This window comes from Beta vulgaris, chromosome 5 (assembly GCF_026745355.1).
Source record: "Beta vulgaris subsp. vulgaris cultivar EL10 chromosome 5, EL10.2, whole genome shotgun sequence".
Classification (NCBI taxonomy): domain Eukaryota; kingdom Viridiplantae; phylum Streptophyta; class Magnoliopsida; order Caryophyllales; family Amaranthaceae; genus Beta; species Beta vulgaris.
The window spans coordinates 16,010,363-16,031,519 of NC_079206.1; the positions used below are offsets into that span (position 1 = coordinate 16,010,363).

Sequence of the window (21,157 nt, forward strand, 5' to 3'; positions counted from 1 at the left end):
CAATCAAAGAATTTAGTTACAATACGTTATAGAGGAGAGAGATCCTGCTATATATAACACTAATTGAAAGAACTACTAAGTAATTTTTGTTGCCTCAGATTTCATAAGCAATGTGCACACAACGAACTTGAAAACGCTTGTCCATTCATCGTAGTCAGTTACGTCAGAAGAAGAAAAGGAAAATAACAATTTTTTTTCCTTGCACTACAAACCCCTATATAAGAACAATTTTCATCACACTACCATAATCGTAAAACAATTAAACAAAAACGACAGAGTGAGAAACCACCACGAAAAACACCTAATCGATCCGAGTGAGAGAGTGCTTTCCTCTTTCCTTTGCTTTTTGCATCTATTTTCTTGGATTTTTGGGATGAGGGGATTTCAGGAGTGGCAAGAGAGGACACAGCCAGAGGCAGCGCTGAGCACGTTCGACATAGACAACCGCACAGGGCAACCAAAAATTTAGGGCCATATACTATTATATATGTACCGTCTTTATTGAAGAATTAGGATAGATATTATAGTAAAGTAGTCCAAATATCACTCATGATCATCAAATTACGATTTTAATTCACTCAAAAAATTTCTGATCTAATTAAAAGAATAATTTTTACAATGTTTGATCCTTGAATGAGGTTAGACACCTTTTATTTATACTAATAACAAACTAAGTTATACGTCGAATATAACTAATATTGAATTTAAACAAGCCCAACTTATGTACAACACCATGTTAAAACCTTACAGTAAGTATAATGGTAAAACCTTGATTTTCTTTACTATTAAATATATAGTATAAAATAAGATTGTAACACATGACTATTTAGTAAGCCAACTAATACAAAATATAAACTCTTGTCTAGATGCAAATAAATTAAAGTCAATGAAAACCAACCGTAAAAAGAAAACTTATTGAAAGGGGTGCCTTTGATTTTATATCAACGATATTAATGTGTGTATTTTTTATTATTTTATAATCCAAATTTTAAAATTTGACACATATTTGTACTTTTAATATATTAAGAAACGGACTAATGTTAATTTCATTGTACATGACCAGTTTGGTAACTGATCCGGTTGTAAAGACGTGAATATTATATATTATATACTATTAAATAAAAATTGAAACATGTTTGTACTTTTTTAATATATTAATAAAGGGCTCAATATATCTTTAGTGAATGGGGCCTACTTGACAATTGAACCACCCTTGGAGACAACGGGGGTGGCAGGGGAGGGAGAAGCAGAGGAGTGGCAGGGGCCAGGGAGGGGGAAGCAGAAGGGTGGTTAACCGTCCCGAAACAACATTAACCGTTATTTAAATTATACTATTATGTTTTACTTGATGTACATATATTTTTTATTTTTATTTTTTTGCGCCTATATTTTATATTATATACTCCCTCCGTCCTCTATTAGTTTACCCTTATTCCTTTTAAGGGTGTCCCTTATTAGTTTATCCCTTTCTTTTTTTTGCTATTTTTGCATTGGGACCACAAACTTTTCATCATTCAACTTTAATTATAAATAATCTTTTCTCTCTCTTTGTATGCCCCACAATACTATTCCTCCTAAAACTCTGTGCAAAAGAAAGGGGTAAACTAATAGAGGACGGAGGGAGTATAAATCTAACATAAAATATATTATAAAGTGGATAATAAATTTATTGAAAAACATAACTAACACTAAAAATTCACTTCATTTTCTAATTCTTGTGTTTATATTAGTACTAGAGTTTCCAAATAATCACATACTTTCTCTAATTATTGTAACTTAGTAACAAATATTAGAATTAATGTGATAGTTTGAAAATGTTTCAAAATAATTATATAGAGAAAAAATATATTTCGGTACTTCGGTTATCAAAAATCATAACCGTAACCGTACAGTTTAACCGTTACTTTTATCGGTACGGTTACCACCAATTTTAACCGGTTTTTTGATATTTCGGTACGGTATTTCGATTTCGATTTTCTATGAACACCCCTAGTGGCAGGGGGAAGGAGGAGAGATAAAGAGGAAGAATAAAATTGGATTATGCAATTAAAGAACAAATTAACCTGTTAAACAAGTAACTAGTTATTCGGGACCGATTTTGTAAAAAATAATGCATACTTGAGACGGTTCAGAAATAATCCTTTGTTGAAATGAAAATGGCAAAACACCCATATTTGAAAATGCTCTGTCAATTTTTACAAAAATAAAAATGGAGGAAGAATTTGTTGAACAACTTAAACCCCAAGTGATTTTGTAGACCTCAAAAAAACTATTTGAATGATTGTCCTATCTATCAACCCATTCAAGAAAGGAAAGGCGGAAACCAAACGAAGATATTTATGGAAAAAATAATTGAGAAGAACGGACTTGATGCAAGAACCTCCGAGATTACTGACAAAGAGGGTCACTTTACCAACAAGCTTACAAGCCTCACCTCAATTTCGCAAGAAACGGGACAAATTTTTTATGAGGCCCTCATCTATCAAAACTTATACTAACGAAAATACAGCAAAAAAGACCTTTCTAGACCATCAATTTTTACATATGATGCTTTATTACAAAACAGACATGGAAATTTTCCACTTGAGAGGAACTTTTCCTGCATATCTCTTCGCAGATTTGGAAATAGCCAACACATCTTGTTTGGTCAATTCAGTTGGAATACGTCCATTTCAGGACAGACATTAGCTTAAAGATCATATACTGATACACCTATGTCCTCTAAAGATTGATCAATGTACCTCATACTCTTTATTGCAACCCCTCAAAAACCTGTGGGAAATAATGGTGGTGAACTTTTGCGTGGTTTTGTGAGAAGAGTTTCATGTTAATGTGTATCGTAATGTGACGCTGCTAAATAGCAACTGTGTGATCTATCATTGTGGATTTCTAGGTATTAATGGTAGATGCCCGTGACCAATTTACTATTCGTTCTTTTTCCGCCTTTGTGTTAAGCTTTTCAATTTTCTTAATACAAACAAGAGTGATCACTCCAAAAAGGATATTGGTAATCCATCATTAACCACTTCATTTATGAAATATGTGTTCTTCTGAACTTTGAAAGAACCCCCCCCCCCGGTTACTAGTTTAGATGTGATATCGAGTGGGAATGAAATTTTGTGAAGAAAGATACATATACTCCTCGGACATGTAATTGTGTTACCATGAACTTTGGATTAAGGTGTTCCTTGCAAAATTATAAAAATTCATTGCCGTATTTTGTTACCATCCAACAAACAGGTCATAAGCACACATCCAATCGATGTCAAAATCTTAATCCCAAAAGATAGAGTTGGGTGGTGTATTAACCAAAAATTTTATCTATGTGATCACCCACATGTATCCTCTCACTCCATTGAACCAAAATATTTATCTATTGTGATCACCCACATATATCCTCTCACTCCATTCAAATCTATCTGGTGCTATAATATATACATGCTCCAAGACTTGGATACGATGTGGCATTCAATTTGACACTTTGTATTGCACCGTGAAATCACACTATTTCTCAATAACAGCCGCAAACATCTGTTACATCTACACAATATACCATGAGGCTCAAGTTTGAGTATATTTTAGCAGAAAGCTCCTAATTAGTACAAGCAACAGATGCAAGGTCGATAAGAAACCTAAGAAAAATAACGCAATGGCAAGGATAAGACTGGCAAATTCGACCCAGTCTAAGATTGTCATTGAGCACCTCAATAAGATTGGATTACATGTTACAAATGGATTACATCAGAATAACAATATAGCCTGAATATTGAATCTCTCCATGCAATGAAGGCATATCACTTGTTTATATCATTACGTGCTCCTAAAGGTATGAAGGATCTAGGTATTCATGTGAACTCGCTGAACTGCCAGGTCTGAAACGATCACACACCTGAATCGAAGAGTGAGAAAATACTTCAAGAATTATGTCAGCAATCCCTTAGAACTCATTCATCACCCATTGCCAACTCTAATGCATAATCATCTCTTTCCTGCACATAATTCATGAAGAGTAATATCAAGATTAACCTGAAGAATGTTCAAGACCATATTAACATTTCTACCACCATTACTGCTTTTTTTCCCTATCACACCCCAGGTACACGACAATGCAAATTTTTAGGTGACATATAGTATTTGACAACTTACAATTGGACCACGAGCGAAGTATCTTCCAAATTGAAGCCAATATACCTGAAAATGTCACCTAGTCAGTCTCTTTCATCACTAGGGTTTTAGCAATAACCAAACACATCTAAAGCCACTGTTAGAAAGTTAACAGACTCCATTATCTCTTGGATAAGATCAAGCCTCATAGAAATGGGTGAGAATTGCAGAAGTAATATAAACAAAATTACAAAGTCATGGATATAGGAAAATTACAAGCTAAGAATAGGACAGAGAATGGACAGGAAATAAGGTCTTGCCGAATTATTGTCCCTTACCTCATCCTCGTCCTGTGTTTCGACTTCAAGATCAGAGGACGGGAAGCCCACACATAGAAGTGCATAGCCCTGAGACCAAAGGAGGAAAACAGTAACGAACCAAAGATACATCATTCTTCAAGCTTAATGACTGAGTAACATACATGTTATTTTAGCATCACATGTGATCAAAGACATCCAGCATAGCCCCATATATACAATCAGGGAAGTTAATGGAGTAGCTTGCAGAAGCTTTCATTTCTTGATTATGTTCAACCTTGTCCAACCAAATAAGCCGTATTCTAGCAGAATTAATGGTACCAAAGATATGTGCAAATTATACTACCAAGTATCACACCTGCTTATCAGAATGCTATCAGATATAGCTTGAAATAAGTTACAAAGTAATGGCTTCTATCTATCAATAATCGTATGTTCACCTCAATCTGCACGAAATCTAATACCTTATATTGTTGAGTTCATCAACCACCAATATTTCTATTTATCTAGAATCATAGGCCCAATGTTATCTATCCAGAAGTGTTACAGTAAACATATTCTAAGCAAACGGATGTTCAAGCGTTCAACAGTTCACTTGTTATAGCAGTATAGAGTACCTGAGATTTTAATTCAGCAGAAATTCCGAGTGCCTCGGGTTGCCGGAGTTGTCCAGATTTGACACGGACAGCACAACTAGTACAACAACCTGTAACAGTTTAAAGCTTCTGGTAAATGTGCTTATTAATAGCAACGCCTCAAATTGCAGAGTAGTTAATATTCTACATGCTGATTCTTCTAGCTGTCCGAATTCCAATATATTAAGGAAGAAGAAACAGAGGCAAAAGTTCCTCAAAAACCACAAGAACCTGAGAATAATGTACATACAAAAAAATGTTCAACAAAGTTCAGAAATTTTCTTCTGGTGTCATCCCCTCCCCACCCAACCACCCCCCAAAAGAAGGAAAAAGAAAAGTAAGAAAGGGAAACCCAGATACCACCCAAGAAGTTAACAATAAAATTATATCTCATAGAAGTATTACAATGGACAAGAGTGTAACTCCTATTTCAATACATCAGATATTGTTCTTTTATTTTAGATAAATAATAAAAAAGAAAGCAAATAAGTTCAATGTATAAAATGAAGACACCTCAAGTTGTCCCCATGTCTCATTTAAACTCAGCCAGTCTCGTAAAAGCCAACTATAAAATTGAATCCCAGATCTCACCAAAAAAGTAAATCAATAATCTTGTCGTTCAACAAAATCATACAAGACGAGCTCAAAAAGAGAACACATAAACATCACAAAGGACAGTAAAAGATGTACATCAAAAATGTTCGAATATTATACATCAACCTCAATTTTTTGATTAAAAGATTTGTATCAAACCTGAACAACAAGGTATCAGGGCATTTCTCACTGACCCAATAGAAAATTAGCCCCTATGAGTCACTTTTTAGAGCAACCAAATGGACATCACCATACTGCACGAAAGGATGCATAAAAATAATCTCTTCTTACCAAATTGTATCATCATTTTATCCACTAAAAGTAGTTTCCTTATTCCCTATTAGTTGTCATCAAGATACATGTGCATTAATGCATTATTACTTGTCATTTTAGAAAAACAATGCATTATCACATGTCAATTTAAAACACCAATTACTAATTACTTATGTATACCAAGGCAACAACTAACAAAAATTCTTAATCTACGTGCAATTGTGCATAACCTTAAAAAGACACTTAATAGAAAAGAGAGCGCAAGTGTCTTTAAATGAAGGTTTTCCTGGAATGTAAAGCACAGGGTATGTAACATGAGGTCAATGATGTGGAACATAGGGAAGCATGTAACGAGGATGTACTCATGATATTCCCATCTCTTCATAACCTAGTTCCTAGTATCAGAAGTAGTAACTACATAAACTGGAAGTAGGATGCAATTAATTCGCTACATGTTTACAGGGAGAGCATATTGACTCAATTTTTTTACACGACAACCAATTAGGCTGCAATCCAATGGACATAAACATTGTTATGCTATTTCTCCATACATATATATAGCATAACTGTTTCAATAAAATTGTGTAGAAAGCTCATAGGTTCCTTCAAACTTTATAGATTCATATCATAAAGGTGAGCAATTCTGGTTTGCCATATGCCCGGGTGAATAGATAATGACTGTTTCCTGATTCCAGTTCGCAGCTATGTTGCTCAGACTCGGGTACCCATGTCCGACACGGGTACGTGTCCCAGTGTCCGACTCGGCTATTTTTTGGAATTTTTTCTATTTTTTAGCCCAAAACAAAGTGTCCAAGTGTCCCACCCATGTCCGAGTGTCGAGGATCCGACACGGGTACTTGAGGTGAGATGAAGAGTCCGACCAACATAGGTTCCCAGAACTAATAAATGATTTCATAACTATCCATGGAACAGAAGAGCAAATTATCTTTTCCAAGTATTTTGGGTGTGCCAGTTTGTATCGTGGTGCTTCATTACACACAATTGAAAGCATCCTTTGCAACTTAATTAGTCCACAATAAAGCTGCTAGTCCAGTGAAGATCACTCGAGCCCAGATAACATCAATGTATCATCTCAAAATGAGAATGATATGAAATTTATACCCTATATAGTAATTCAATTTTCTATAGTCCAGAGTCTATTTCAATATGAATTCTAACCTATCTCAAAGACAAATAGTTAATTAGGGAGACCACCCCTCACTCTCGTCATTGTATATACGGTCACCTTCCATTGTCTTATCGAAGAATTCAGCATACTCTTGCATACTGGGAAGTGGGAAGTACATTCCTTACCCTAGAAAACAACTGGTTGACTAGTTTAAACAGTCCAGTGAACATAAGAAATGAGATGAAAGTGTAAAATTTCGGAAAACGAGTTTGAAGCAATGCCATATTTCTATGTGGTCTACCTACTGGTCTCTGCCCAGACCCAGACCCAGACCCAGACCAAACATAATTGATTAGTTCATCTAACAAAAGCGTACATTCACGTGAAAAATTATGAATCGCGACATTACATTAAAAAAATGTAAAATACATTACATAAACAGCAAAAACAATGCTCAATTGCTCATGTTGTGAATTGACATAGATACACAGCATGACATAAACTAGTGAAAATCGCCTACATTTGATTAATTATATCCTTAATTAACATGTATGAAACGAGACCATGGTAAATGACGATGCCTAATTCCAAGAAAAAAACAGTAGAATTTCAAAAATTAGAGAAAAAAGATTGATAATTTATAAGAAAAGAAAAGACGATACCGTGCCTGCAAGCGAAGGGAAGCGTGATGTTCTGATCTTCAGCAGTATGCAATATGTATTGATCCTGCAATATTTGACAAAAAAAAAAAAATTAAAAAAGCTTATTATTTTTTTTATGTTAGTTCCATGAATGACAAAGATACTCGCTACACTCCTCAATTCACAGACTCCTAAGTAATTTTTGGAGAAGAAAGAAGTAAGGAGTAAAAAGAGGAGGAAGATAGAGAGAGTTTATTGCCTGACAAGTGTAGTGAATAATGTGAAACTTCCTGCAATAGAAAATGTAGCGAGTATTATGGAACGGAGGAAGTAGTTAAGATAGTTACCTCGGGAACCGTGAATTGGTGAGTGACCCCGCGTTGGCGGTCATGTACGGTGACCTTATGACTCGGAATTGACACGGAGGTAGAGCTACTCCCGCCGTATTTGGTCGGTGTTTGAAGCTCCGACGTCGTATTAAGCCGTGAAAAGAGAGAGAATTTCCGGTGAAACGCCGGTTTCCGGTGAAGTGGAGCTCGGAAAGTGGGAAGTAGAGCTTGAACATCCATGTCCTGTCCCAGTGTGTGGAATGTGGATGGATTGCGCTAAAGATAACCGTAACAGATTCTCTTGTCTTTCTTTTCTTTTCTTCTTTTTTTATTTTATAAAATTAGGGGAGTTTCATTTGGGCCGATCTATGAAAGCCCAAATTGAAAAAACAGGCCCAAAAGAAACTACAAATGTAGTATCCCTCCCTATTCCCTCCTCTCTGACTGTTTCTAAAAAATTGACGCTGCAATTTTCCGGTGAGGCAGTCCCAAAGAAGAGAGAGAGATAATATGAGGATAGAAGAAGTGCAGTCAACTACGAAGAAGCAGCGAGTTGCAACGCATACTCACATTAAAGGCCTTGGTCTCGATGTACTTACTCTTTATCTCTCTCTGCTCTTCGCTTTTCAAATTTAATAACTTTCTTATTAAGCTTACAAAACATCATATCACTTTATCAGGGTTTAGGGTTTAGGATTTAGGGTTTAGGGTTTTACACACATTTACTGGTTTTGTTATATTAACCCTAAAACATACTGCTAACTGCTTACATGTACCAATTCTTTGCTGGGGGAGGGGGGTTTAGCGAATTAGGTATCATGGCTTTCACTTTTTCCTTTCGGGGATTCTTGTTTTCTCTGTTTTTCTTCATTTCATTATGTGTCTCATTCAGTGTTACCTAATTCCCTAATTCCCCACGAATTGAGAAAAGCGAATTATGGCCGGTTTTGGTTCATTTTTGGCGAATTAGGTAACACTGGTCTCATTGCTAGCTTATTCTATGTTATGGATCTTTTATTGCCTATGTCAAAAGTTTGGCTCTGCATTTACTCTAGGGACTATCAGCTTACTCCTCACCCTCAGATTCCTTTGTTTCGTTTTAGGGAAAGCTATTAAGCTGACAAGGAATCAGAGAGTGAAGGAAACAAATTTTGTAGGAAAATCTTTTCAAAGGGATGGAAAACACTTTTCCATCTTAGTTTTTCCTTTTTAAATCCCTTGTCTAACCAAACACCACATAATGGGAAATATTGTTTTCCTCCAAACCAAACGGAACCTGACTCTTTCATTTCATCTTCTTTGAAATAGTACATATTTGTTGTGCTTGCACTGTTCAAACTCTATACATTTTCTGTTAACGAGTAGTGGGATTTTTTCATGTATAGGGCAATGGAACTGCAGTTCCTCTGGCGGCTGGCTTTGTGGGTCAGGCACAGGCAAGAGAAGCCGCTGGCCTCGTTGTTGATATGATACGACAAAAGAAAATAGCTGGCAAAGCTTTGCTTCTTGCTGGTCCTCCAGGTACCGGCAAAACCGCCTTGGCCCTTGGTGTATCTCAGGAGCTTGGGAGCAAGGTAATCCTTTATATGTACCACATTCCTCACTGCTTCTTTTCTTCCAGTTTCACTTTTATTCTTTCCTATGGCGTGTTCTATAATTTCTCAACTTACTTGTTAAGGTGTAATGCTGGTCAGTCTAAGCAGTTGTTTTTTGTTGATTCTGTCTCACCTGCAGGTTCCTTTCTGCCCTATGGTCGGCTCAGAAGTTTACTCATCAGAAGTGAAGAAGACTGAGGTACTTATGGAAAACTTTAGGCGAGCAATTGGTTTACGTATCAAGGAAAACAAGGAGGTTTATGAAGGAGAGGCAAGTCTCTTTATCTAATGCAGTTGCATGACTTCCTTCTATTAATATTCTTGTCTTGATTTAAATTTTAAATTGACTTTAGGTCTGATTGCAAATCTTCAAACGACTTCTTGTCTGTCGTTTGATTATTGTATCTTCATTCATGGATTCTTTAAAGTGCCATACATCTACAGAAGATTACTATAAGTTTCTTTTTTCTGTTGAACTTCATCTTCATCTGTGATTGTATCTGTTCGGCTTACATTTTTCTCTTCTTTCTGCTCATAGTTATTTATCTGTATTCTGTACAAACATGACTGTGTATTATGCTGTATTACTTTCAGTTTGAGATTCTGACAAGTCACCTACTTACATTTTAGGTGACTGAGCTCTCCCCGGAAGAAACTGAGAGTGCCACAGGTGGCTATGGCAAGAGCATTAGTCATGTAATCATTGGGTTGAAAACTGTTAAAGGAACCAAGCAATTGAAGTTAGATCCAACCATCTACGATGCTTTAATAAAGGAAAAGGTATATCTATTCCCTTGTACATCAATTATCTGTCATAATCTTGTCTCTTATATGTCCCTGTGGTCAATTGGTCATATTGCGTGTTTTGGTTCTTCTTCTTCCTGCCCCTAATCTCGAATACGAAATAAAGAATGTTCTAGCTTTCCCTTTTGGGGTAGGGTTAGAGGAGGGGGGGGGGGTGACTTTTCTAAAATGCAGAGTATTGCTAGATGTTGCTCTATTGGTTTAAGATAAATTATATAGCTTGTTGCCGTCAATTACTAAAATTACTAAATGCTCCAAACGTCTAATCTCTATTTATTGGTTCAGGTGGCTGTTGGAGATGTAATATATATTGAAGCGAACAGTGGGGCAGTTAAGAGGGTGGGGAGAAGTGATGTTTTTGCCACAGAATTTGACCTTGAAGCAGAGGAGTATGTCCCGCTTCCCAAAGGAGAAGTTCACAAAAAGAAAGAGATTGTGCAGGTTTGTGGTGTGACTCTTGGTTTGTGATTCTTCTGTTTATATCTTATTGTGCATTCTTGTGATTTGTTATATGACATGACTGGGGATGCATAATGGAGTTGCAAGAATCGAATTGTCCTAGCTTCCACTTTCCCAGACCAGTGTACAATTGTACATTACATACAGTGACAGCAGAAACATCCCATTATGAACTTTAGTGAGGGTTCCTGTTGATTTAAAAGTATGCAGCTTTGCTGCTTCAGTCGGACACTGTTTTAAGACTACAATATAACTAAACGATTTCGAGAAAGAACATTTTGGATCTTCGCAAAAAAAAAAAGTTCTAGCCTTGATTTTGCTTTGATGTTGTCGATTGTCATCGTTTCAAGACTTCTCACCTGTGCTCTGACTGATTTATTTAGACGACTAAAAATTTGTAACAAACAGACCTAAATTTGTGTCTTGTCAATTCTCCCAGTCCTAATTGCCACTGTCACTACTACCACCAATCGAAATTTAGAAATTTCGGTGTTCAGCCTATTTAACTGGACAACCGTGAGAAATGAAGAAGATATGGGTAGTGCCGTAGTGGTGAACCTAAATCCAATTTGTGTGAAGGCGGTGTCTGGAGATGAGGCGTGATGATCAGAATGGCAGGAATAACGGATTGAAGAATAAATTGAATTAATAGCCCCTGTAGGAGGAAGGTACAAAGAGAGGGATGATGATGAGATAGGCTGGTGCGCACGTGGAGAGAAAAAGGTGAAGTCGAGAGTGGATGGTGTAAATGGAGAAAGGGAGAATCTTAAAGACTAGAGAGGAGATAAAACTGGAATGTTAGTGAAGGGAGCCTTCTTTGTTTTCAATTACATGAATCTATGTGAGGGAAGAAAGTGATGAATTATTAGTTAGTTTCCAAGATATATAAAAATTGTAATATTGGTAGTTACTTAGCCTCGCTAAAGAGGGTGGAACCAATACAATAACATTGTCCGGCAGCGGCATTAGGCGTTACCTGCTGGTGGTTGATGGTGACAGAAAGCACAGAGGTAGGTGGTGGCCAAGATGACCGTGCTACCAGGAGTGAGAAAGAGCTACAAGCAGGAGAGATGGCCATGGTGTTCCTTTCATGGCTGCTCATACAAAAGAAAAGATAATGGGGTTCTTTGCTGTTAGAATGGCCATGCATAGGGAGATCCGGAATAACTGACGGACCGAATTGCCTGCCGATACCCAAATTGTACCTGAAATTGGATGACCCAAACCAAAATAGACTCACCATATCAGACTTTGATGTGAATATGACCGAAAATAATCTATCCATCTTAATAAGCTAATTGGCAATAGATCAAATGGTCGAAAGTGAACTCACCTGGACTCAAACTGAAGGACTCATAATCCAAACATCAGCCAACCTGAATTGACTCAACTGAACCTGAACCAAACAACGCGTTTTTACCTCTGTAATCATAGGTATTTTTTAGTAATGGTTAAAGCCACGAACAGAGGAGAGAGAGAATAAAACTTTCAGATTAGAATTTGTTCTTCAACTGTTGATGTTAGAAGCAAAATTTTTGGTGTTACAATCGATGGTAACACAACCATCGCCGGTGATGGAGTCCGGAAGTGATAGTGTTGGTGCTCCTCACTATCATTTGGTTAGTGAATGGGAACAAGATTTGGTTTTGGCTGTTCCATCTAATTTCTTTGTTTTTATTATATTAGATTATTAATTTAGAATAATCCGGCAAAATAATCTTGCAATATTCTACAACCAATCCTCCTCGTGTTATTTTGCAATTTGCACAAATGTGGCAATAGTTGATAATGCTTTCCAAGCTCAAATAATTGTTGTGATATTGCTAATAGTTTGTTCATTTTTAGCCAATATTCTTATTATTATTGTCCTGTAATATTTCTGTATCCTTCATCTTATCATCATCATCATCATCATCATCTCATTATTATTTGTTTCGTTTTTGACTTTTTGTTATGTATATTATAATTATTATGTGAAATTTACAAAATGTTCATGAATTTTTTTCTTACTTTATGTAAGTTTAATTAGATTTAGGTAAGTATAGAAATGTTCTGAATAAATTCAAGTGTTGTTTAGAAAAAGTGAACAGGATGTCTTCATTCCTCAAGGAGAAATGGCCTCTTCCTAGGAAGACTATTTGGCGCTCTCATTTTAAAATACTGAAAGTAGTGGCAAAGCCATATGCCAGGTTTGGGTGCTTCTTAGGTGATAATTTGCTTATTTGTGGTTTCCCTCATCAGGATGTAACGCTACACGATCTAGATGCTGCAAATGCTAGGCCACAAGGTGGACAAGACATATTATCTCTAATGGGCCAAATGATGAAGCCTAGAAAAACAGAAATCACGGATAAGTTACGGCAAGAAATAAATAAGGTGAGGTCTTTTTTTTATAATTACATTTTGTACGTTATGTTGCAAAAGTTTGACTACTCTTTGATTGTCTAGAGGTTAGCGCTCTGAATTTTATCTCTAAAAGCGGTTTATTTGGTTTTTATTTCATAGTCCTATTTTTCAGAAATCTGATGATAATTTATTATGACATATTTGTGTGCCTCTAAGTGCTCTTAGATTTCACTGCACTGGCTCCCTCTGTTTTTATTCAAATGGCTGAATCTTTAAAACTAGATTTTAGCATGTAAACACTAAAGAGTAAGACTAATTAAATCGTGTTTCCGCAACAGGTAGTTAATCGATATATTGAAGAAGGTACTGCGGAGCTTGTTCCTGGAGTGTTATTTATTGACGAGGTGCTTATTTTTATTCTTTCTTTTAGCTATTATTGTGATAGTCCTTCTGTATTTCATGATTTTAACATAGACATTGACAGGTGCACATGCTAGATATCGAGTGCTTTTCTTATTTGAATCGAGCACTGGAGAGTTCTCTATCCCCAATAGTGATCTTTGCAACTAATAGAGGAGTATGTGATGTGAGGTATGCTCGTTTATTCTTCAATACTGTGTCTGTTAAGATTGAAGATCGATAAACATCAGTGCTTCACTTCCACATTTTCAAAAAATATAGGATTTTTTGAAGTTACCCCTGAAAGTGCTTGTAGTGAGCAACATTTTAACTGGTTCCTTTGATATGTTCATCCTAACATGTTTGCTTTCAGAGCACACATTTAATATGCTTTTGCTTTTGATGAGATACAGAAACGCTCTTCTAATGAGAAATTCAGACATAAAAGAATTGGATGAATTATCATCTTATTTGTAAGAGAGCAAATTAATGATTGGAATGTACCATAATTGCCTAACAGAAGCCAAGGATGGGGATATATATATATATATATATACTGATATACCCACCCATTGCATCTTCAAATCATTATCAAAGTTAGGGAAGGGAATAAATGATGAATCGATCACTAGAAGTCGAATACTTGATTGACCACTTCAAACTGAATTTTTGGAACTTCAAACTGAATTTTTGGAACTTCAAACTGAGTATTAATTGTGAATTGTTTGGGTTTAACAGTTGCTTTCTGTTGACAAGTTTGTGAACTGCTTAAAAGAGAACAATCTGGAAATGATGTTTTTTCAGTTGATTGTCATGCTCAGTTCACTCCTCTGCTGCTTCATTTTTTGTTTACGAAAGAGTATGGTAGAGAGTTTTGAAATGTGAAGAAGTTTAAGCTAGGGGATTTTGTGCTGTTCTTGTTGTGACATTGGACTTTTACAGAGGAACAACAATGAAGAGTCCTCATGGAATACCTGTTGACCTGTTAGACCGGCTATTGATAAGCAACAGAAACTTATGGTCCTGCTGAAATGATACAGGTACAGTTATCTTCATCAGTGTTTATTACTCGTTTCACAAATCATTAACTACTTTTATTACTCCATTTAAGTCACAATCTTAGATATGGTGTTCCTTGGTTCTATATATACCAGATTTTAGCAGTTCGTGCTCAAGTGGAGGAACTAGTTGTAGAAGAAGAAGGTCTTGCTTACTTGGGTGAGATTGGGCAGCGAGCGTCTTTGAGGTGTGTCCTCACTAGTAGCATATTCAAAGTAACAAATATATATTTGTAATCTATACAAATATAATAAAAGGCGTGCGAAAACAAGAAATTGTGTCACGTGGCGCTCTCCATAGGGAGTTTTAGTTCATGTAATCCATGTACAATAAAAAAAATTAAGGAATTGTACAGTATAGGGTTTGATCCCGAGACCTCAAATACATATACTAAAGTTTTAACCACTAGGCTAAGTTGTATTTAGTGTTATTATCATAAAGTATTATACTAATAAATGAAATTTTTTCTTAGCCGGGGCATAGCCCGGGCCTTAAATCTAGTTAAACTCCGTAAAGTGTGACTTATTCTTCTCCTTGGTTACACAGACATGCAGTTCAGCTGTTATCACCTGCAAGCATCATTGCGCGGATGAATGGCCGAGAAAATATCTGCAAGGTATGGTTTCTTTCTACTACCTTTCTATTTCAGGAGAACCAATTGGATTTGGCAAGTAAGCTGTGTAGTTTTGCGAAAAAGATATTTACACTTTATATATGGAACTTGTAGGCGGATATCGAGGAAGGCAGTTCATTATATCTGGATGCCAAGTCTTCAGCTAAGCTTCTGCAGGAGCAGCAAGACAGATATATTTCATGATGTATTTACAGTTCGGGTTTCTGTTGTTTGCTAGCTTGTTGAATTATCATATTCGTTTGCTTGTGATGCATATTGATATTGGCCAAGAATGCATCAAAGCCAAGCATCGCGAGTCACTTGGTCCAGTTTTGCCGATTAGAAGCCTTAGGGTAGTCGAGGCATGTTGTGCTCTGTATGTCAAATCAACAATCTCATGCCATTGGCATTTAAACAGCTTTCCTCAGTTGGTGTGAACATTGTGATTTCTGTATCTTTAATTGTTAGTACTAGAGCTGGTTGTGCATATACTATGTGGGAGGAAGAAACAATTAATGCCTTCTTTTTTCTTCTCATCGGAGTTATTTCACAAAGACTTGTAATGGTAAGAAGGAAGAAGGGGGGAACAAGCACACTTGGAGAGCGCAGTACAACGGAGAGTTGTATGCTGCGTTCGGGAAGGATGAATCGCTCCCGAAAAGGAATCTTACTAAGAAACATCTCAGTATTTAGTCATTTGAAGCTTTTTTTTTAATATTTTTTTAGTATTTTACTTTAGAACAATGAATAATATCATCAAGGTTATAAACCTGCATTTTTTTTTTGACGTGGAAAACGTACAAGGAAAATAATAAAACACAACTAGTACACGGAAAACAAGAACACTAAGAAACATTAAAAACATTATCAAATCTCCATCTGGTTTTCTCTTGGTTCCGCACGATGCTATTACGTCAGGATGACAAGATATTATTCCCCTGTAAAGGAGCTACAAACCTGCAATTCAAAAATCATGCTTTTGATCTTCAAAAGATAATGTAGCTTAGATAGCGAGCCATTTTAAGTTCGGAGCTACTTGTGCTGAGATTGAGTTTAACCCATTGAGATTTGAGCTATTATAAAAAGTGAATCATGTTTGAAACTCGGTAGCCTGATTTTGCCCTGAGCTAACAATACCCGGCGAAAATTATTTTCACTTTAGTATCTTCTCATCTATTTAAGGGCTTCTATTCCGGGTCGGCCCGTCAATTGTTGTGTAATGATTCGACTTTCTAATGTCATTGTTTGGGTCCTCCAATTCTGGTATGCAAGTTTGGGGAGTCTTCTCTCTACCTTTTTCTCCTTTTGCGTTAATTTTGGGGTGATTGGTCTTGGTTCGTTGTTAGGTTTATCATATACTTTTAGTTGTTTTTGCTGTCATTTTGGGTTGCCTTTCTTAATTGCCCAGCTAGTGGTATTATTACTTAAGTATGGTTGTTTTTGAAGAATTGGAAAGTTCTTGCGCGTTTTTTCCTATTATTCAGCATCATCTATTTGTTTTAGAATATAAGGATGAAGATATAGAGGAGCTATTTGAGAATTTTTCAGCTCTCAAGAAAGTAATTCTTTTTTGTGTCATTCCTGAAAGAAGAATGAAATCATTTGTTTAGGCTAAAAGACTTAGTAATGCTTTTGCTAAGAATGGGAAAGCTATCAAAATTAATGTGCATTGTGATCACCGCAATATGTGAGGACTTCAATTTATGCAATGATGATCCTCCCATTCAAGGATGTGGTTATTTCTCTACATTTGAATCTTGCAGCTTGTGGTTTAAAATTGAATAGGTTGAACAATGTTATTGAGGTGTGCTCACTGATTTTGGGGTTTGATAAGAAGAATGTGAAGGCACTATTTAGAAGAGGGTTAGAGTTTAGAAATCCGGCTATTTGAAAAAGGCTTTTGAGGATCTTTCAAAAGCTAAGGAGCTGGAACCAATGAACAAGGACATGAGCAACTAGTTTGGAGCAAGCCCTATGTCCATTACTTCAAGTTGAAGGCAGCGGTAATTTGTCTAAGGTTCTAGGGTATGGGAGCTCAGAAGTTCGAGCTCACGTAAAGTTTGAGGCTCGAAAATCAAGACCCGGGTTGCCGGGGGCGCTAGTGAAGTCCGAGAGTGAAGGAAAGTCTAAGGACAAGACAGTGGGGGTTCAATTATTCCTATTAGCCTTGGCTCCAAATTACATCCATCTAAGATCCTCCAAAAAAATGTATCAACCAAGGATGATAATATATATAAGGATACCTTGAAGAGTGAGGTTTCTATCCCCGTTTCAAAGCAAAGTGACGGTCTAGGCCATTGAGATCTGAATATAAGAGTTGACCACATGATGGCTGACAATGAGGGAAGGATTACGTCTTCCCAAAATGATAAAGTTGTGTTCACTGACAGAAGAAAACCCTCCACTCGTTTGTGTGTTTCTAATGCAGATGCAAACAAGATTAAGGAAAGGATGTGAAGTTCAGATGTTTCAACCTCGTTCTTTGTCAATTCTGAAGGTTCGATCCTACACGTCTAATCTTGCTAGTTCATCTATATTGGAAAAGGTCTCCCTAAGTCATGCTTCAACGAGCGCACAGGTCTTTGAGAACTTTCCCAGAAAGAAAGTCCTGGCCGGTGAAGTTGTTCATATCAGGAATAATGCTCAAAGCAGGTTAGAGAGCAGAATAAACATCAATTGTTATGATAGATGTCTCTGTTACTTTTTTGGAGGATGATAAGATTTGTGAAGGTAAGATTAATGTAACGGGAAAGAAGGACGAAGTTCAAATTCAAGATAGCTTGAAAAAGAAAAAGGGGAGAAGTCTCAACAATGTGAAGAGAATATGCAGTGTGGATGAATGATCTTCAAGACTATCGCAGGTACAAGGAAGAAATCATGATAGCCTCCTGAGTTGGAACGCTATTGATCAGTTTACTGCTCGTGCAAGAGTTCGGAGAAGTATTCGAAGCTTTCCCAAGTATTGTGCTCGGGCGGCTTAGGAACAGTAGCTCTCCTCCCTCATCGGATTCCTCGTATCATGTGAACAAGAAACTTGCTTGGTATAGGGATTTATGTTCTCGTAATAATGTTTTACATTATCAAAATAATTAGAGTTATTTGTCAGAAATGACCTAATAAAATACTAGTTTTGTGGGGAAGGACCTAATAAAAAAAAATTTGTCAAAAAGGATCTAATAAAATACTTTCGATTGTGAACAAGAACCACTTTATGAATTTCCCGCCAAATTTACCATTTACCGACGTTGACCCTTTTTTTTACCCCTAGTTGACTCTTTAATGTTTTGTTCCTATTTTAACTAACCCAAACATATTGAATTCTTACACTTTCCTCCCAACAGCGCAATCTCCATTGAAGGGAAGCATCAACCTATTCGATCTTATCCTGCAAACTTCATCAAATCCAAGGTATGTTTTGCTCTTCAAATTTTTCTCTCTCAATGTTTAAGGGTTTTTGAAATTTAGGGCTCCTATTATACGTTTTTTCCAAAATCGCAAATTAGGGTTCTTAATTTTACGGTAATTTCTCTTCTCCTCCTAATTTTACGGTAATAGAAACGGAACGTTAAAGAGTCACATAAGGGTAAAAAAAAGGGTCAATGCCAGTAAATGGTAAATTTGGACGGAAATTCAAAAAGTGGTTCCTGTTCACAATCGGAAGTATTTTATTAGGTCATTTTTGACAAAAAAAAATTATTAGGTCCTTCCCCCACAAAACTTGTATTTTATTAGTTCCTTTCTTAAAAAAACCCAAATAAGTATTGTATTAAGGATTCTCGGATCCTTACTAGTTTTCGCGGCTAGACGGCTAGTAGAGGGTCAGGTCTCAGGTGTTGTAGGGCTTTTTTTTTTGTTTCGGTTACAAGAAAAATTAAAAATTAACATATGATTAATATGTTTGACCAAATTGTTTGTACTATCAATAAACCTTTTTGTCGGTTGTCCGAATTGATGTAACCACTTTGATTGATTACCTCATCTAACAATTTGCACAAGCAGTTAGAAACATTATCAAACTAGATCAAAATAACCCAATTGTGGTTTACCACATTTCTAGTTCTGCCAGATTGATTAGACAAGTACATATATTTAGATTATATATTTAGAGCTTGTAAAGGGTGCCTTGGGGTTCAGGAGAGGCTCTTCTACCGTCATATCCGAGACTCCCCTAGCTGCTCCCTTTGTGGTGAACCACAAGAGACAATCTGCCATGCATTATACGATTGCACCCATGCCAAGGCTATATGGCAGGTTAGTGATTTTTCGCCTCTTATTGATGATGTTCCTCGAACCTCCTTTGTCGAAAGCTTTGAGTGGCTGGTTAGTAAAGTCTCAAATACTGAGTTGAGTAAGTTATGTGCATTGCTGTGGGCTGTTTGGTATTGTCGCAATATGAGTATTTTCGAGTCTCAAACTTTGCGGGGGGTGGAGGTGGCTAGTAGCTTTGTGAAACTGGTGGAGGAATATGACACATATGCAGCGAGTGTATTTCGGTCAGTGAGGTGTGGTGATCCCAGCCCAACGTCCTGGAACCCACCTGCTACGGGGTTCGTCAAAGCGAACTTTGACGCTCATGTGAGTGCAAACGGCGAAATAGGGATGGGTGTGGTGCTGCGGGACTGTCATGGGGTGGTGAAGTTGATGGCAACCAAACGTGTCGGGGCAAGATGGGATGCTGCTCTCGCTGAAGCTATGGCTGCGAGGTTTGCGGTGGAGGTGGCCTTACGGCTTGGGTTTGTGAATGTTCTGTTCGAAGGTGATGCGCTGGTTGTGGTAAATGTGGTGAAGAATCGTGCTGATGGTGTCGCCCCTATCTTTAGAGTGTTCAATGATATTCATAGATTATTAAGTAGCTTTGAGTCCTTTTCTTTTATGCATGTGAAACGAGCGGGTAATGTTGTGGCCCATATGTTAGCTCGTTGGGATTGTCTGAGTAATTCTGAGATTGTATGGCTTGATGCCTTTCCCCAAAGTCTCATTACTTTGGCGGACATTGATTTAATATAAGCATCCAGCTTCCCACTCAAAAAAAAAAAAAAAAAAAAAAAAGATTATATAAATAACTAAAATTCTTCGTATAACTAGGAACCTTAAGATTATAGGGTATACTGATACTATAACATTTACAAAATCTTAATTACTATTTTAAGGGTAGTATTAATTGCTTCTTAGAATTACTGTAATTATAAATTCAAGCTTTTCCAACACAAATTGAAATAATTTATATTAATAATGAAATTTTAAGTTCATGAATGGCACTTGCTCGAGTCTAGTTATTATGTAAATTGTTATTGAATTAAACAGATAAAAAAAATTGAGGGAAAATTGAACAAATACATAGTTTACAAAGTCAAATAAATATGATTAGATATTGATGCTTATGAACTGCACTATGTGAAAATTTATACTTCTGGTATGACAAAAAAGAAAGGTGACAAATTAAATACTTCCTCTATTTAAATACTTCCTTTATTTCTAAATAAGTGCAACATTTGCATAGTATTTACTATTCACAGTTTAAACTTTAATTAGCTTTCGTGATTTAATTTTAGGAAAAACATAGTCATGTGGAATCTTATTAGATTCGTCTGAATGTAAATTTTTTTAATATCAACTTTTTATAATTTTTACTGATTGATAATTGAAGATATTAATGGTTAAAATGATGCATTAATCGGCAAACGTGAAAACAAAAAGTATTACACTTATTTAGAAATTGAGGAAGTAATTTGTTTGTTAAAAAGCACTGGGTAACCCGGTTTTGTATGAATTGTCAGGATTTGCTGAGGCTTCGAATTCTCTCGCACCCCATAAGAGCATGAAAAAATGTCTCGTTGTTATTTGGGCACCAAGGGCAACG

General features: G+C 36.4%; 2 protein-coding genes across 2 annotated transcripts; one reads left to right on the plus strand and one right to left on the minus strand.

Annotated features, from left to right (window-relative positions):
• Positions 1 to 3,650: 3,650 nt before the first annotated feature.
• LOC104892934 (ferredoxin C 2, chloroplastic) lies at positions 3,651 to 8,332 on the minus strand. Its single transcript, XM_010678957.4, has 6 exons — positions 8,041 to 8,332; positions 7,715 to 7,778; positions 5,039 to 5,127; positions 4,443 to 4,511; positions 4,147 to 4,191; positions 3,651 to 3,989 (listed from the first exon to the last, which is right to left on the minus strand). Exons 1-6 carry the CDS (start codon positions 8,260 to 8,262, stop codon positions 3,945 to 3,947), a joined length of 534 nt encoding a protein of 177 aa, XP_010677259.2. The 5' UTR covers positions 8,263 to 8,332; the 3' UTR covers positions 3,651 to 3,944.
• Positions 8,333 to 8,455: 123 nt separating this feature from the next.
• Positions 8,456 to 15,831, plus strand: LOC104892933 (ruvB-like protein 1). The gene is given in 13 exon segments (XM_010678956.4): positions 8,456 to 8,613; positions 9,408 to 9,596; positions 9,757 to 9,888; positions 10,248 to 10,397; positions 10,707 to 10,862; positions 13,122 to 13,256; positions 13,565 to 13,630; positions 13,711 to 13,817; positions 14,568 to 14,627; positions 14,629 to 14,665; positions 14,780 to 14,871; positions 15,231 to 15,300; positions 15,412 to 15,831. Coding segments are annotated over 13 exon segments (1,365 nt in total). The 5' UTR covers positions 8,456 to 8,532; the 3' UTR covers positions 15,502 to 15,831.
• Positions 15,832 to 21,157: the final 5,326 nt, after the last annotated feature.